The sequence below is a fragment of the Pipistrellus kuhlii genome, unplaced genomic scaffold (genome assembly GCF_014108245.1).
Source record: "Pipistrellus kuhlii isolate mPipKuh1 unplaced genomic scaffold, mPipKuh1.p scaffold_m20_p_13, whole genome shotgun sequence".
NCBI classification, from domain to species: domain Eukaryota; kingdom Metazoa; phylum Chordata; class Mammalia; order Chiroptera; family Vespertilionidae; genus Pipistrellus; species Pipistrellus kuhlii.
The window spans coordinates 32,357,205-32,375,556 of record NW_023425438.1 but is presented as its reverse complement, the minus strand read 5'-3'; the positions used below and the strand labels follow the sequence as shown (position 1 = coordinate 32,375,556).

Here is an 18,352-nt window from a genome sequence, read left to right as displayed (position 1 = left end):
AAGTAGTCAGCGTGGGGATTTGAACTCAAGACCGTCTGGTTCCAAATCTCAGACTACGGTTGGCCTCTAACACAGCAGGCATTAGCCAGAGCAAAAGGTATGCGAAGGAAGTGGAGTAATTTGCAAGGTGACGTTTGGGGGGGGGGGGGGAGTGGTTTGGGGCAGAGGAAAGAAAGGACCTTGAATGCTGAGTTAATTACTCTGTAAGCAGCAGGGAGCTGCCGAAGGCTCTTAATGGCGTGTGACGTGACCACAGCGTGCTTCCAGCTGCCAGGCAAACACATCGGAGTTCATTCCCGTGTGCCAGCCGATGTCCTTCCATCCTCCCGTCCTCACGGTGAGGGAGGTGCTCTCCACGCCCCTGCCACCGGTAAGGAGGCCGAGTAAACTTGGGGAGAGGTTGACTTGCTAGAAGAGGAATTGAGAATGATGAGGGAGGTATACTTGAGGTCAAAGGCAGCGAGATCAGTCAGGAGCCCATGAGAGACAGTGGTGACTCAGGGAGGGGAGAGGATGGGGTGCAGGAAGGGAGTGAGAGGGCACACGAAGCAGCGCCTTCTGGCTTCCATCTCGTAGAGCAGGTGCTGGGACGAGCCCTGGAGGGTACAGTAAGCGGGGGCGGAGGCAAGTCCCCTCCCTTGCTGACCCCACAAACAGACGAGAAGGGGCGCACACGAGTGGGGAGAAGGCCTCTCACGGCGGACTCAGCGGTGGCTGGCACCGTTGGGAAGTGAAGAGCGTGTGGAGACAGTGGAGCCGGGGCCACAGGTGGAGCCACGCCCAACACTTAGACCTGGGACTGGAGAGGGAAGTCTGGCTGGGGCGTGGATGGACAGCCAGCGGGCTGGGTCCCGCAGGAGGAGCGGGTGACGAGAGACATTGCTAGACGTGTGTGGCCAGTCCTGGTCCCCGTGCACCCCTCGAGGTCAAGGGGGTCATGTGAACGTAGGACCCACATCTGCGACACGTACCGTGATAAGAAGTCAGTCTTCAGGGAACGTGCGTCCCTCGGTCAGCTCTGGCCCAGAAGTAATGACTGGCTTTTGGGTTTGTAGAGGCCGCTCTGAGATAGAAGGGGCATTAAGCCCTGGTATGTGACCACTCATTGGGACACCTGGTTTCCGTCAGGCGGGTGGCCAGTGTGGGGCGCCAGCAGCCACCCCCCTCTCTGGCGGGCCTCTCCCAGCAGCACCCTGGGCCAGACGCCTGTGCGTTTGAAGAGCAGGGATTCATCTGCGGAATCGTCTCTCCAGCCCTAATGATGTGTAATTGCTTCGCTGTGGAGTTACGATTGATCTGTTTCTAGCGGGTTCGCTACCTGAGAAGAAATGAGACTACAAACTGTTTTACATATGAGGATGCAGCTTATCCACGGGTGCATAGGACACAGGGAAAGGTGTTACTCTCCCCCCAACCCCCACCTCCCCCAAGGAGCAGCCACTATGGATTGATATTTTATCGTTTTCTCGCCTGGGTACTTTTCACACATTCTTTTCTTTTTTAAATATATTTTATTGATTTTTTACAGAGAGGAAGGGAGAGGGATAGAGAGAGAGAAACATCGATGAGAGAGAATCATGAATCAGCTGCCTCCTGCACAACTCCCACCGGTAATGTGCCTGCAACCAAGTACATGCCCTTGACCAGAATCGAACCCAGGACCCTACAGTCCCCAGGCCGACATTCTATCCACTGAGCCAACCAGCTTCGGCCTTTTCACAAATTCTTAGTAGTCCTCCCAATTTTTACTTGTGCGGTTTTGAACCCAGTTTAGAGAGCAGGAGCTCAGGTGCAGAGGGGAAGTAGCTTCCCTAAGATCCTCCAGCTGGGAGGCGCCAGAGCTGGGATTGCAGCCTGGATCCCTGACTGCACGTGGCTTTCTGTCCCGTTATCAAGAGTAGCCCGACAGTTGGCAATAACCATTGGTGGGTGGATGGATGGGTGGATGAGTGGGTGGATGGGTGGATGGATGGATGGATGAATTCCCCAAAAAAGAATAGTTCATATTGCTTCCTAATATAAGACAGTATTCAAGATTTTTTTTTTTTTTTTTGGAGAAGGGGGCCACAAATCAAGAGACACCAAAAAAAAATCTTCCTTGCCCTAGCAGGCTTGGCTCAGTGGATAGAGCATTGGCCTGCAGACTGAGGGGTCCTAGGTTCGATTCTGTTTAAGGGCACCTGCCTGCACTGTGGGCTTGATCCCCAGTTGGGGGTGTGCGGGAAGCAGCCAACCAATGATTCTCTTTCATCATTGATGTTTCTCTCTCTCTCTCTCTCTCTCTCTCTCTCTCTCTCTCTCTCTCTCTCTCCTTTCCTCTCTGAAATCAATAAAAATATATTTTTAAAAAGTCTTCCTTAAAGCTGGTCATTCCCGTTATTAATTATTACGACAAAGGAAAAAACCTATAATCATTCCACACATGGATATTGAGTAAAATTGCACTCGCGTGTTGAATACACACGTGAAGGGTCAGGTTGGGTCGAGGCTCCACATCTCCCACACGAGGAGCTTCCCACCATAGCACCACATCTGTGTGCAGGCGTCTAAGAGGTGGTTGAATGCTACACTCAGGATTATATGGAATAGCTTGCTGCCCTTTTTTTTTTTATAACTCTGTAGCAATAGCTTTATAGGGAAAATAGCTGGGTCCATGATCTTTTTTGCCTTTTAAAAGGAGGCAGGGAAGAGATCTACTTGAAACTCTTTACCACGTTCTTCCCAGTTCCGTTTTCCTGTTATTTATCGGCAGGTAGAGTCTCTCGTTCATTGAGGTCTGGGGCCGTCAGACCACCGGTCCCCTCTTCCCATGTGGCGCTGCCTCTGCTTCCTCCCTCATCCTCCGAAGCAGCCCTCAGGAAGCAGCCCTCAGGAAGGCGAGGGCCGGGGAAGCAGGAGGATTGAGTGTCCCTGGCACCGTTCTGATTAATCCTATTCATTGCCAAGTACAGCTTTTTAATGAGCTGATTCATTACCGAGAGTAGGTCTCCTGCAAATCCCCAGTTTGTATCCTGTGGATTTCATTTCTAACAATTTCCTCATTTCAGCACAACTCCATTGTACCGTGGGCTTTATGATTTCCTTCAAATGTAGGACCTCGCCTCACGTTTTATTTTAAAAAAAACTATGAGGTGAATATTAACAAAATGAAAACCTTCAAAATGTAAGCTAGAAGAACACCTAGGTGGATAAACTGATCTCTGAAGGAAGGGCTTATCTCCACATAAAAGTATGGAAGAAATTACTGTGAACTTTCCAAACTTCTGTTTGTGCGATAATACCACAGACAAATTTAACAAATACCGGTATGCAGAGAGTTTGCCTCCAGTATGACATATAGGCTTAATATAAAACTATGAAGTGTTCAGGAAATTACAAAAAGAGACCCTTAAGACAACCAGTAGAAATATAGACAACTGAATGCTTCAACAAATGCCAAGCTAACTATTTAAAAGAGGGAAAATATAGTTGGCGAAACATGGAACAAAATTGTTAACCCACAAAGTATTAAAGCAATGCAATTAAAGCATAATAGCATTTTTACAGCAGCTATTCACAGGTCATTAGAATTATACAAGTGAAACAATAGCATATTTTCAACTGTTACCAAATAGAAAAATATTTTAAGTGCTGGTACGAGTTTTGGCAAGAGGGCACTTTTCATACTGTGTTTGGAATAGAATTTAGTGTACTCCTTCTGGAAAGCAATTAGGTAACATTACTTTTTTAAAAAAAATTTCATATTCTTTACCTCTAAATTTTTTTCTTCTAGAAATTCAAAGATAACAATTAGATGAAAACGTTTTATGGGCAGTGGGATTTAAAGTTATGTGAAATAAGCCAAAGAAAGACAAATATGATCTCGCTTAGATGTGCAATCTAGTGAACAAAAGTAAACTGATGAACAAAACCCAACCAGAGGCAAGGAAACATGGACCAGACTGACAGAGGTCAGAGGGACCGGGTAAGAGAAGGTGAAGAGATGAGCCAACAAATATACTGTATATGCATCGCCCATGGACACAGCAGTGTAATGTGGCCAGAGGAAGTAGGGGGCAGGGCGGGGGCTGGGTGGAGGTGGGAGGACATGGGAGACATCTGTAATAGTGTCAACATCAACCACAAAAAGTCATGTGAGTTGGAAATGCTGATGGGGGAGCCTCGCAGATCGGTAGTAGAGCAGCCATATGGAACATCCATACGATGGGTAGGATATACAGCCCCAGAAAACAGTACTTTGAAAGAATTATTAATAAGATAGAGAATATCGCTTTGGGTAAAAACAGGATGGAGAGCTCTGTACCTACATAAACATCCCAATTTTTGCCTAAAGCGTGCATAATAAAAGGACCAAGAGGGACTCCACCCGACTGTTGGCGCCAGTCATGGTCATTTCTGAGCTGCGGTGTTAAAGACACGACTCTTGTTTTCTTTATTCCTTTATTGATATACTAAAGGCCTGGTGCATGAAATTCGTGCATGGGGGGAGGGGGTGTCCCCTCGCCTGGCCTGCACCCTCTCACAGTCCAAGAGCCCTTGGAGGATGTCCTACTGCCACGGAGGCAGGAGAGGCCCCCCCCACCACTGCTGTACCTGCCAGCTGTGAGCACAGTTTCTGGCTGAGCGGTGCTCCCCCTATGGGAGTGCACTGATCACCAGGAGGCAGCTCCTGCATTGAGCGTCTGCCCCCTGGTGGTCAGTGCACGTCATAACAACCAGCCATTCTGCCATTCGGTTGATTTGCATATTATCCTTTTATTATATAGGTTGAAGCTGACCTACAGTTCCGGTTTGCCCAGCACTGCCTGCCCTGGCTTCCGTGCTAAAAGGCCTACTCTACATGTTGATCATTCTAGTGCACACGTCTCATGGCACACATAAACTAATTCCTAAAATTCTAAAATATATTTTTTGCCAATCTGACAAAAAAAAAAATAGGTATACTTTTGATTTACAGAAAAATAAAGTAATAGTAATTGTCTGCTCTTCTTGCTCCAAAATGACTTAAAAAAAAAAAGTGCTGCCCAGCCAGTGTGGCTCAGTGTAGCGTCCATCTATGAACCAAGAGCTCACAGTTCAATTCCGAGTCAGGGCACCTGCTGGGGTTCTGCGCTTGAAGCTCCAGGCAGGGTGGGGGCGTATAGGAGGCAGCCAATCAATGATTCTCTCCCATCATTGATGTCTCTATCTTTTCCTCCCCTCTCCTTCCCTCTCTGAAATAAATAAGGATATTTTTTTTAAAAGAAAAAAAGTCAGGTGCCTATACTTGTATATGCAAGGATATCTGGTATCAAGAATTAACCAATCAGATGCAACATTATTATGTGACAGGACCACTAAGATACAACTCTATTATATGACCTCTATGTATTTATGGCTCAAGATGGGGCATTCACACCGTATGGCTGTTATCATATTTTTATTTGACAGTCTAAGGGGAAAGAGGTCAGGGCCCCCTAAGTAGTCAGGTATTGCATGTTTTTGAAATTCTTGTGGCACACCGGTTGAAAATCGCCGCGCTCATGTGTATGTATGTATGGGTATTGAGGTGGGTTTGTGCCATTGGGCAGGAAGGGTCAAAGATGGTGAGCGACAAGGGACAAGCGGACAGGGCCTTGTATGGCAGAGTAAAACACTCACTTTCCTGGTGATAAAATTAATACGATTTCTTTTAGAAAACACAGGAGAAAGCAAATGTGCAAACACTTAAATAGAGTCTACATGCGGCCGGTGTTGTTTCACGGTACTTACCACTTTTTAATCATCCCATCCCTATAAAGGAAGTACTCTCCTCGCACCCCCATTGACAGAAGCACAGAGAGATGGAGTCCTTCGCCCAAGGTCACACAGCTCTCAGAGGAGTGCGCGTTTGAACACGGGCAGTCCAGATCCCAATTTCGGGCTGTTCGCCACCACCTATGTCTCTGTAGGTCCCCCACGCCAGCCACTCTCCTTGCTGCCCCTCTGGACAATTTTAAAATATATTTTATTGATTTTTTTTTTTTACAGAGAGGAAGAGAGGGATAGAGAGTTAGAAACATCGATGAGAGAGAAACATCGACCAGCTGCCTCTTGCACACCCCCCCACTAGGGATATGCCCGCAACCAAGATACATGCCCTTGACCGGAATCGAACGTGGGACCCTTCAGTCCGCAGGCCGATGCTCTATCCACTGAGCCACACCGGTTTCGGCCTCCTCTGGACAATTTTGTCTTCATTGCCCACAGGTGGGGCCACACATTCCACTCACTGCTCCTTCACTCCAGGCCCTGTCAGAGGTCAGGACTGCCTCGCTTTGACCTTGAACAGAGGAAACCCCCCCTCTCCCCTCTGGTCCAGAGCCCGGAGAGGGGATTTCCATAGCAGAGTTGCTGGCCTCTGGTGATAGAGTTCCTTCAGTTGTGCCACGTGACCTTGTGGCAAAGGGCTGGGCCCAGGTGCAGTCTTGGCTGTTTCTGGAAACACTTCTCCTTTTCCTTTATTTTGCCTAATCTGGCTCCTCGGCCTTCCTGCTCTCCGAATGTGATTTTGGGTCCTCCGCTCAGACCATCGGCTATTTCTGTCGGTGTTGGGACCTCCCAGGAGGGCGATGGACGCTGCGCCTTTCAGGATGAGTCTGAGCAGGGGAGGGGGTGGTGTGTATCAGGGTATCCGTCCTCAGCGTTGACCCCCCGGATGGCGCGTGTCTTTGTCAGCCCTGGTGGGTCTCCGGGCGTTCGACCCCAGAGAGTATTTATCCTTTGGCTCGCCTGTTTTAAATGTTTCTTCAAACTTCCTTTTCTTTCCCGATTTCAAAAAACGCATTCCAATTTTTTTTCTTCTTCTTCTTACAAGGCAGTTTTACTCTGGCAGCATTTCCAGCTCTTTCAAAATCTGTACATTCAAGTCAGAGCAACGCCACTTCTGTACCAAAAAAGAAATACCTTCAGCTATTGTCTGAACTTGTACCTTGCTGACAACTCTGCCAGAATTTCGGGTAATTGTTTGTTTTGTCACGTTACAGCTGAACAATGAGAGGGCACTGGCATTCCCCTCCCATGAGGTGGAGGCGCAAAAATCTACATTTCTTTTTAGGTGTGCGTGAGGGAGGGTGGAGAAGGTTTTAAGCTTTTAAATCTTAGAAATGTGTTACGTGACAAGTGAAACAAAGGCTTTCGGTACTTCTTTATGGGGACTGTGGTGTTTAAACTGGAACGAAGTTTAAATTTGGATCTTGGTGTGTTATGTTTTCAAAGGAGCTGTGAGTTTATCATCTTCCTTCCAACAAGTCCAAAAATCTGAGTCACCTTCCCTTCCCTTAGACACACTTTTTGGGGAGGTAAGAGGAAAGCAAGGGAGCAAAGTGATTCTTCCTTAATTGTAAAAGTAGGGTATCGTCTAAACTTTTACTCAAAAGAAAGACTGCGCCCTGGCTGGTTTGGCTCAGTGGATAGAGCATTGGCCTGCAGACTCAAGGGTCCCAGGTTCAATTCCTTTCAAGGGCATGTACCTTGGTTGCGGGCACATCCCCAGTGGGAAGTGTGCAAGAGGCAGCTGGTCGATGTTTCTCTCTCATCGATATTTCTAGCTCTCTCTCTCTTTCTCTTTCTCTCTGTAAAAATCAATAAAATATATTTTTAAAAAAAGAAAAAAGAAATCTCACACACACACACACCACACACACACACACACACACACACACACACACGCAAAGCCCAGGCAGCATGGCTCAGTTCTCACCCAGCAGATGGATGCCTCATCCCGCTTCAGAGGTTCATGGTTCGATTCCCAGTTGGGCACGTGCCTGGGTTGCAGGCTTGACCCCCAGTGCTGGACATGCAGGAAGCAGCCTATCAATTATTGTCTTCCATCATTGATGTTTCTATCCCTCTCCCTCCCCTTCTTCTCTGAAATCAATTAAAAAAAATAATATATATATATATATTTTTTTTTATTTATTTATTTATTTATTTATTTTTTTTTGCCGAAACTGGGTTGGCTCAGTGGATAGAGCATTGGTCTACGGACTGAAGGGTCCCAGGTTCGATTCCGATCAAGGGCATGTACCATGGTTGCGGGCACATCCCCATTAGGGGGTGTGCAGGAGGCAGCTGGTTGATGTTTCTCTCTTATCGACGTTTCTACAATAGCTCTCTATCACTCTCTCTTCCTTTCTGTGGAAAATCAATAAAAATATATTAAAAAAAAAATATATATATATATATATATTAAAAAAATCACAAAAAATAGAGCCACGAGTCCGTGGCCCTTGGCAGATTTGAGTTCTGCTTTGGATGGAGTAGGAGCTTCGCTGGGAGACAGGCACACACAGGCCGGGCGGGGCAGCATGCCCACATGGCGCCCTGGGCTGGCATTACCTCACTCACCCATCCAGCCATTTGCTGGGCACTGATAATGTCTTTGGCTCTGCCCCTAATGGGAGACATGCGATCCCTACCTCGAGGGCTCATATTCAGCGTTTCATAAGCTCTGGATTCACTCAGGTTGAACTGCTCCCCCGGACACGTTGTAGTAAAATGAGGGACTGCACGTAGCTCGTGGGTGTGGCCCTGGCCTGGCTCTCTCAGGCCACGCCACGCGCTGACGCCCGGCGATGTCCTCCGGAACCTCGTGGCTCGTTCACGGTGCCTCTTGGATCTGTGCCCTCCCTCCTCCTCCCGTGTTTCGAAGTTGCCTCTTACCAACACTTACATGTGTGTTTAGGTTTATATTTGCATTTTGGTTAAAAAAAAAAGTTTGCATTTTGGGTGACCTAAGTTGGAAATAGATAGCGCGTAGAGTTGATCACTTTACTCTTTCTGATTTTATTTAACCAAGAGCTCTGGAGGTCACATTACCCCATCTTTCCAGCACACCCACTTCAGAAATAATTTTGAATCATTTACCAGCATGTTTTGAAACTTTTGTATGTGTGGTTTTTTTGTTGTTGTTCTTTTTTACTTATTAGTGTCAGAATTGAATATATTTAGCGGTAGCTCTTCACTGAGTACATTGAAACCTGGATGTGTTTTCCTTTATTTTGTGAAAAGCAAAACTCACCCATCAAGGGTACAAATGATTAGGTGTGCAAGTGAGATGCCTCTGTCGGAGGGAGTTCATACCACCTTGAGAGTGGTCAGAGCCGAAGGACAGGGAGTATCTTTCTTAAAGAGAAAGCACAGCCGAAGCCGCAGATACCGACAGAGGAGGAGATTGTCCCGGAGGCCGTGTGCGGGGTTTCTGTGACTAACACCGAGGGCATGCGGATGGAATTCTCACCACACATCCCACACCGCTCGGGGGATTTAGGGTGCTCCCCACAAAACCACCCTGTCACCGGGGAAGGGTCCCCGGAACCCCTCCTTTGAGGTTTTAGTTGCTTATGGTATTCCCTGAATATTTCCCAATCCAAGTATTTTTCTATAACAGTCAAACCAGCTTCCACTAAAGAAAAACAGAAAAGAAAGCTCCCCAGGAACCATTGGCGGGAAATGTCTGCTGGGTGAGGGGTGGCGGGGAGAGCAGTCTCTGCAGTGGGCATTTTAAAAGATACTTTTATGCTCAGGACCTCTGAAATGAGAGCGCCCGAGAGTGCCTGAACGTATGGAATGACAGCGGGAGGGCCCAAACCTGAGGTGTCCTTCCTGAGACAGGCAGCCAGAGCCTGTTACTGGATTTCTCTTCCTCTCTCCAACGTGGCCCGTACTGTATGGAGGGAGATGACGCATCCTTGACAAGTCATGATTACATGAAGGCCTCCCTCGGTTGACAGCACTGCTCTGGGTCTTGGGTGATCAGAGCTGACCTTCCATTCTTTTTTTCTTTTTTTTCTTTTTTTAAATAGATTTTATTGATTTTTCACAGAGAGGAAGAGAGAGGGATAGAAAGCTAGAAACATCGATGAGAGAGAATCATCGATCAGCTGCCTCCTGCACACCCCCTTCTGGGCATGCGCCCGCAACCAAGGTACATGCCCTTGACAAGAATCGAACCCGGGACCTTTCAGTCCCCAGGCCGATGCTCTATGCACTGAGCCAAACCGGTCCCGGCTGACCTTCCACTCTTCAGAGGGAGCACCACCATCAGCAGGGGCAGCAGGAAACAAGACAAGGAGAGACGGTCCCGGTGCCAGGAGAGACGGGGAGGAGGAGAGCGGATCCGGCCCTCACCCCCTGGGCGCTGGCTCCGGACCTGTAGCGGCTTCTCTCCGAGGCGGTGACGGGCCAGCGGCCGGGGCGGTTCCCGGACTACAGTTCAGAAAAGCCCTGCGTCCGAAGGCACACACAGCCAACGCCCGTGCTCGCTGATGCACCGCCGTCCCCGCTCTTTGCCTCCCTGTCTCCCATGAGCACAACCAGCAGACAATTGCTGCAGAAATCAGCTGTGCCGGAAGGTTTAGGAAGCTATTTGGGGTGTCCAGTGTTTTTCTTCCTCTTAAAGTAGGGGTGTCGAACTCAATCAGAGAAGGGGCCAAAATCTAAAATCCAGCCTAAATCGCGGGCCGAATGGTTTACTGAACAGTCATAAACTGTCATTGTGATGGAAACGCAGCGGAGTGCAGTGATGACAGCGCGGTGCGGGCCACATTGCAAGGCCTGCAATGTGGGACGTATTTGGCCCGAGGGCCTTGTGTTTGACACTTGTGTCTTAAAGAGTAGTAAAGCGCCGAAACCGGTGTGGCTCAGTGGATAGAGCGTCGGCCTGCGGACTGAAGGGTCCCAGGTTCGATTCCGGTCAAGGGCATGTACCATGGTTGCGGGCACATCCCCAGTGGGGGCGTGTGCAGGAGGCAGCTGATCGATGATTCTCTCTCATCGATGTTTCTAACTCTCTATCCTCTCTCTTCCTCTTTGTAAAAAAACCAATAAAATTTAAAAATTTAAAAAAAGGGTAATAAAGCATGCCCCCATGTAGGGGTTCGTGGCGATCATCCTTTACCTCTTCAGCTTTCTGCCTCGTTTTGCTTCTTTGCCCAAAAGGAACGTCAAGGGAATCGAGATGTCCTGCAAAAGTTTCTAGGTCAGAAGGCCCTCCACCCCCACGGCAGTGGTGGGGAATGAAATAAAACACTGATCACCATCTTCCTTTCCGGGTTCTGCCCACCCCGGTGTCAGAGGAAGGAAGGGGAAAGAAGGTAACGCTGGCTCTCTCGTTCCCCAGCCCTCTACCATGCCCCCCGTGGTGCTGGCAGCAGTTAGGAAGGTGGTGAGCTTTCTGCCCCGATGCCAGCGAGGCCACTGTGAAGTCACTGCCAAAGTCAACACGTGCAGCCTTTGTGTCTGGCCGGAGGTTTCACAATGCCGGCTGGTGGAAGTCCTGTCCCGATGCCCTCAAGCTCATTGTGTGTTCCGTCCCCACCGAGACGGGGGCTTCTCCCCTCCTGTACAAGCGGGATCCTCAGGGGGTTTTTAATGTTGCCCGTAATACGGCCACTTGGGAAGGTCGTGGGCTTTCCTAAGTGTCTAATTCAGTAGAAATTTACAGCAGACCTAATGTCTACCACGTTTTTTGTTCATGAAAGGTGGGGATGGGGGCGGGAGGGGGCAAAGCATGACTAAGCAATGGACCCAAGGCCTTGGGACTCTTGATCTCATTAAGGCGTGGAGGAGAGCCAGGTAAATAAATAACCGCATGATACATCGGGGCCAGAGGGCTCAGGGGAAGGGGTATCTGAGTGCACCCCATGAGAGGGTGGAAGCTGTCTTCCTTGTTTTGAGGGTCCTCTTGAGGGGCAGAATGGGCTTCAGGGAGGGTGAGGACAGGGGAGGAGGGTTCTTCCCAGTTGTGGCAGCGTCGGTGGCCTACGGGTGTCGTCCGAGGGAGGCAAGGGCCTGCCTCAGTGTGGTGCAGCCTGTGTGGTCACACAGGGCCTGGTGCTCAGAAGGCCCCCTGCTTGGTTTCTGTTGTTGCCACCTCATTTTTTGAACAAAGGGCCCCAACCATCTTGTCCTGGGTTCTGCCCATCCTGTAGCCAGTCCTGCATGGGGAGACGGGGCTCTGGAGATGGGTGGGTGGGGCGAGATTGGGAAGAGCTGTCTTGTCAAACTGGAGACCATCTGGTTTTATTCTGGAAGCAGTGGGGAGCCAGGGAAGGTATGTGGCGGGGGTTGTGAGAGGCTGATGAGCCCAGGGAGGCGGGCAGTCCGCGGAGGGAGGGGGATCATACCGCGCTGGAGCAGTGGCGGACACAGGAGCTACCCCCGGTGGAGGCGGCAGACATTGGGCACCGGGGACGAAGGTGGGGGGTGGTTGGAAACAGCTGAGATGTCTAGCCGGGCTGGCGATTCTCCTCGGCAGCAGGGACAAGGGCGTCCCCCGGCCAGTGGCAGCGAGGCAGATGTTTTGCAGGAGCTGGGGCGAGGCCCTCTCCAGAAAGACCCGGAAATCTCTGGTGGGACAGCCTGTGGAAACATGCTCTCCGCAGCTGCTCCGCGGCAGCCAATGACCTGCGGATCAAGGTTTGTGTCAGTATCAAGAGCTTCGCTAGAACAAATATTCATCCAAAAATAAACTTCCCGTCCTTCCTGTTTTCATAACTCGCCTATTTCCTCCGAGTCTGAGGCTGCTCTCCAGTTCCGTGGGCTATTAATCTTCAGAGGATCAGGACCTCTATAGAAGTATTTCCTGTACATGTTTATCTACCCGGCCCCGAATTATTTTCTCCAAAATGATAAGATAACTTTTCCATCCTGGTGTGTCCGGCTTGTCCCTCGAGGGATGTCGGTCAGGCACCCCAGCGAGGAAGGCTAACACAGAAAGACTTCTTATCCCAGAGCCTGGGGGACTCGGGGAGCGGGGGCAGGGTATGTGTGGGGTGTGCGACCTGCAGTGGGTTTCGAGGGGCACGCAGCCCCCTCCTCATGGGCAAAGGTGGCTTCTTTCTGGCCAGAGTCCGAGGGAGATCCAGAGACAGCTGCAGAGGGCCCCGTGTGAGGACATGGTAAACGCCCTGCTGAGTATCCACCAGGGAATCACGGCTCCAGGAATGTTGCTGCCCCCTCGCAAGAGTTCAAAACACCCCTCGTTGGGCCAGCGTGTGTCTTTGCAACATCTTCCCACTAGAATCAGGGCCCCTCCTTCCCTGTCACACAGGAGGGAATTAGAGCATATTTGGTGCCCATGACCGCGCACAAAGAAAAGGCAGAGAGAGCCGTGTGGACACGTTCAGGCCAGACAGACACAAGGAGAGGAGGCCAGGGCGTGCCACTCATTGCCCGGTGGGCCCACCCGTCTGTGGGCGCCTTCCTGGGTTCTCTCTCCTGCGTGTTGTGCCCCCATCCCAGGCCGGCCTGCGGGCGGGCGGGCGATTTTCTCCGTGTGAGCCTCTGGCAGAGAGCGTGGCCTCGGGACGGCTGTGTGGGTGGCGGCTTGTGCCGCAGCGGAAGCTGGAGGGAAGCCAGCTGCCTCTTGCCGAGGCCTTCGGAGGTGGGGCTGAACGCCAGGTTCTGCACGGGGCACTGTCCCGCCGGCCCTGGCGACCGGATTGGAAGTGCCTGCACCAGACGCTGGCCGGCAGCTGCTCTCAGGACCCTAAACTGTCCGATTCTTTGGCGTCTCCGGACTGGCGTGCCCTGGAAACGAGGCTGGTGTGAGCTGACGTGTGCCCTACGTGTGAAATGCACTTCGGATTTCGAGGCCTTGTTACAAAAAAAAAAAAAGAATGTAAACCGTCCCACTAGTAATTCTTTCATTTGATGACTTGTTGACATGAAAATATCCTGGACGGATTGGGTTATGTCAGCTATAGGATTCTTAATTAGTGCTGCCTGTTTTTTATTACTTATTTAATGGGACTACTAAAAAAAAAAAATAAGGCATTCGTATCTGAGGCTCGCCTTACATTTCTATAGGACAGAGCTGCTGGCCTGTGCTGTGGGGTCAGCTGCCAGGGTGGCTCTGAAGCAAACGTGGTCCCAGAGGCAGGAGTTGGGGGCGGGGGGGGGGGGGTGGGGGGGGTCAGGAGGCTCCTTGCCCAGGGGCCTGGGTGGAGGGGTGACCCTGCCCGCACAGGACTGTCGCGGGCCATGGGCGGGACAGCCTACTTCTGCACTGGAGTTAATGACTGACTTAATAAGCAGCAGCAGGATTTTTAAAAATCCTTTCGAAAGCACCCGTCCTGGTTTAATTTTTTTCTTTCTCTTCCCTCTCCATCTCTCCCTTCCTCCCTCTTTCTGTCTCCCCCTCCCTCCCTCCTTCCCTCCCTCCTCCTCCTCTCCCCCCCCCTCCCTCTTCTTTCTTTTCTTTCGCCTGCTTTGTACACCAGCCTCCTTCCTAGAACCCTTTCTTTCAAAATTCAGAACTTTCTGTCAGCCTGGGACCTGCAGGCTTCGTGGTGTCCAGAGGGCCTTTTTGTTTTATTTTCCTGTTGAGAGTGTTCTAACCCCCTGGTCAGGCCCCGAGCGGCCCGGAAAGCCGCTCTGGGACCAGTCCCGTGTTCCCCGGGCCCCCGCCCTGTGGGGTGCTGCTCGGGGTAATTACATCTCGGGCACACTCAGGCACACTCGCGGTGGGCGAAAGCTTAGGGAACTTCTGCTCTGAGGCGGACAGAGGTGCAGAGCCACACCCCCCTCCCGATGTCGGGGTGGAGTTTCAGGAGAAAGGGGGGACATTCCGCGGGTGCCCGAACGCCACCAACAATTCCCTGTTGCCAGGAGGAGTCTCGGTGGTCCCGGAAGAAGCCGTGGGGCTGTTCAGTTGTCATTTGCCCGAGGATGTGGCGTGGTGGGTCGTCTCTGCTTGGGCACCTGTGCGGGGGGCGGGGGGTGGGGGTTCGGCCGTCGGTGTCAGAGCAGCCCTGCACGAGGCCCTGGGTGCTTGTCACATGGTGTTCGCACTGCTGCCCAGGGCATACCGAGCCTTTGCTGGCATAATCCGCTGGAGAACTGCATTTATTCCGTGCTTACTCTGCGTCCGGTGCCTTCCTAGATACTCCAGAGCAGGTGCCGTTGCTTTTCTGTTTTGCAGATGAAGAAAGGGCAGTTAAAAAAATAAGATGAACTCCGCCGAAGCCGGTTTGGCTCCGTGGATAGAGCTTCGGTCCCAGGTTCTATTCCGGTCAAGGACATGTGCCTTGGTTGTGGGCACATCCCCAGTAGGGAGTGTGCAGGAGGCAGCTGATCGATGTTTCTCTCTCATCGATGTTTCTAACCATCTATCCCTTTCTCTCCCTTCCTCTCTGTAAAAAAAAAAAAAAAAAAAAAAAAAAAAAAAAAAAAAAAAAAAAAAAAGAAAGAAAAGAAAAAAAGATGAGCTCCTACAGACATCAGTGGGGCACAGAGGACAACGTGGGGTGTGCCTCCAGAGCCGGGTGCTGAACGTCGGGTGTCCCTGCGCCGCCCAGACCGGCCCATGGGCGCCCCCCGGCCCATCCAGCTCGGGTATTTGTCTATTATCGACACGTCCGCCCGTGCAGGCTGGGACGTGACACCGCGGAGGGTTCCGTTCTGTGCCGCGGAGCTGAGGGGAGGGCTGTGAGAGCCGCTGAGCTTTGCGGGAAGAACACCCCCCACGTGGCCTTCGAAGGGCTCCGTGCCGCAGAACCTTCTCCCCACGAGGCTGTCGTGTCCAGGGTTGTCTCAGACGACGTCCCGTCTGCCTCTCCCAGGTGCCCTGCAGCTGCTGTGCGGCTGCAGAAAGCACACCCCCAGCGGCGGCAGGCCAGCCCGGTGAGGTTTGGCATAGCAGAGGCTAAGGGCTCTGGACTTGAGTCAAAATGTTCTTTTGGTTCTACCTCTTATTATTTCCCCCCCCCAAATATATTTTATTGATTTTTTTTTTTTTTTTTTTATAGAGAGAGAAAAGGAGAGCGCTAGAGAGTTAGAAACATTGGTGAGATGAAATATCGATCAGCTGCCTCCTGCACACCCCCTACTGGGGATGTGCCCGCAACTAAGGTACATGCCCTTGACGGGAATCGAACCCGGGACCCTTGAGTCCGTAGGCGGACGCTCTATCCACTGAGCCAAACCGGTTAGGGCTGGTTCTATCTTTTGATGGCTTCCTGGGTGGGCTTTTCTTTGTGCTCTGGACTGTAAAATGCGGATACTCCTATTTCCTGGCTTGGAGAACTGATGTGAGAATTGAAGAGGGCGCTTACAGGTACAGTGTATTCGGCGCACAAGGTAAATGTCAGCTGACATTTCATTAGGATGACCATTACTGCCATGTGATGCTGCCTGATGGGTGAGAGTCCTATACAAAATGTCCTGGTAGACCTGATCGTGTGGCCTCCGCTGTTCACTGAAAGGCAAACATATCATCAGAACATATCCCTTTGTGTCTGACTGTGTTCCTTTGTACCTGAGCTGTGTGCCTTTCAAAGCCGTGGCCTCACTTCAGGAGGCGTGGAAATGGCCTTCAGGTGAACGAATACGTCGAAAATAAGCTTTGGTGCCCTAACCCGTTTGGCTCAGTGGATAGAGCACCGGCCTGCAGACTCAAGGGTCCCAGGTTCGATTCTGGTCAAGGGCATGTACCTTGGTTGCAGGCACATTCCCAGGAGGGGGCGTGCAGGAGGCATCGATTCTCTCTCATCGATGTTTCTAACTCTGTAAAAAAAAAAAAAAAAAAAATCAATAAAATATATTTTCAAAAAAAGAAAATAAGCTTTGGTGATGGATCCACTGTATGTTAAAATCGAGTGGTTAACTAAAAAGTAAGGGTTGATTTTTTTGTGTTTTAAATTTAATGGCCGGCTTGTTTATTGTAAGACTAGCCCCAGGAGAAGGGTTCCGGGCAGCTTTTGACTTGGGACAGCTCCTTGGAAGCACTCGTAAAGTCTCAAGTCTTGTAGGCAGGGGTCTGGGTGGGAGTGGGCAGCGTGTACTAAGATGTGAGGTTCTGTTTCAGAAGTACAAGCGAGTCTTATTTGCACCTACTGTATTAAAGTAACACCTGCAGCCGAGTTGGCCTTGAGGTGGGGTTGTAGCTGCCGGTGGGGCCAAGAGCGGCTGCAGGTCTTGTGCATCCAAGGAGCAGAGGCCAGAACCTGGGTTGGCTTGCATTCCAGGGGTGTGCATGCCTTGCGATACACAGAATTCAGATCCGAGAGTGTGAGTGTGCCAAGGGGGGTGCGGAGTGCGCTGCGGTCGTGTCCTCCGCCGAGACGGTAGAGCTGCGCGTGCAAGAAGCGCGCCCCCTTTCGTGGGCACCGCCCAGTGGCTGGCAAGCAGTGATCGGCTTCCTGGGAGTGGAGGGAAAGTGCATGTCCCCGTGGAACACGTCAGAAGAAAGGTCAAGGGTTTTTGTCATCCGGCTCCTCGTGACTAACAGGCTGGTGCCGCAGGGCTGGGCCCCAAGCGACCTTTGGATTGCTCCCTGCAGGTGGACACGGGAGGTGCCAGGTCCAGTGTATCCCGATGGCTATCTGGGAGGACAGGCCTGTGGGAGAGCGTGGGGCTTTGGGACTTGGTCACACTCTAGTTCTGCCCTCTGTTGCCTGATTGCGGTGCCGGAAGTAGGACTGCCTGGAAGATGGGGGCACAATGACCCTTCAGGGTGGTGGTGAGGGAAGGTCAGAGCCGTGACAAGGAGGGAAGGCTCAACAGACATTAACTCTCCCACTCTCCCAAGGCCCTGCGAATGACAGCACCATGAACCCCAAAGCCACAGAGAGGGGCAGAGTCCCACAGTTCCACATCAGAATATGCCACCTGCTGCGGGAAAATGCCCCCCCTCCCTTGGGGAGGGGAGGCCTGTGCTGAGAGGATGCTTGCCAGCTGCCCTCTGCTTTGAATAAGGCCAGCTGTTGGGGCTCTGGCACTCAGCAGCCACACAGGTTAAGCTGCCCAAGACCCTTCAGCCTCTTTTTTTTTCTTTTTATTTTATTTATTTATTTTAATTTCTTTATTGATTATGGTATCACATATTTGTCCTCAACCCCCCCATTCCATTCCCACCACCACCACTCATGCCCCCCCCCCCACCCTTCAGCCTCTTAAAACAGAAACTTTTTCGTAGTTAACATGGCTGCTCTCAGAGAGATACACATGGGCAACGAATGCTCAGGTGGGTGGGAGGGAACCGATGAAAAGCTCGATGGGAACTGCAGTCCTGATACTAATACCAGGTTGTCTCCCATCTGCATTGAAAGTAGGCCCGCCTCTGGTTTTAACCTATTTGCCAAGTCCCTAGGTGTTACCGCAGCTCCAGTGTCATCTTTGCTTGCACCAGTAATTCGGGGAAGCTTGGCCTGGACCCCAGATTCAGGACCCTGGAAAGACAAGATAATGGGGCCGAGGAGGGTTACAGAGGAGAGCAGAGGACTGCCACTGGCCTCTCTCACTTCGCCCTGCCTTTTTCTGATCCTCTCTGTGAGGTCCCCGGACCACGGATTTGCGAACATTGCTGTACATGAGAATTACCTAGGAAACT

General features: G+C 51.0%; 1 protein-coding gene across 3 annotated transcripts in view; it reads left to right on the top strand.

Annotated features, from left to right (window-relative positions):
- Positions 1-18,352, top strand: part of SPRED2 (sprouty related EVH1 domain containing 2) — a 123,190-nt gene that overhangs the window by 34,883 nt on the left and 69,955 nt on the right. Inside the window, exons 1-2 of one of the 3 annotated variants that reach the window (XM_036435533.2) lie at positions 11,666-12,073; positions 12,329-12,438. The exons of the other annotated variants lie outside the window; for them this stretch is intronic. Coding sequence (XP_036291426.1) covers positions 11,984-12,073; positions 12,329-12,438 — 200 coding nt within the window. The 5' untranslated portion in view covers positions 11,666-11,983. Of the gene's footprint in view, positions 1-11,665; positions 12,074-12,328; positions 12,439-18,352 lie in introns of those variants that run through there. 3 annotated transcript variants of the gene reach the window in all.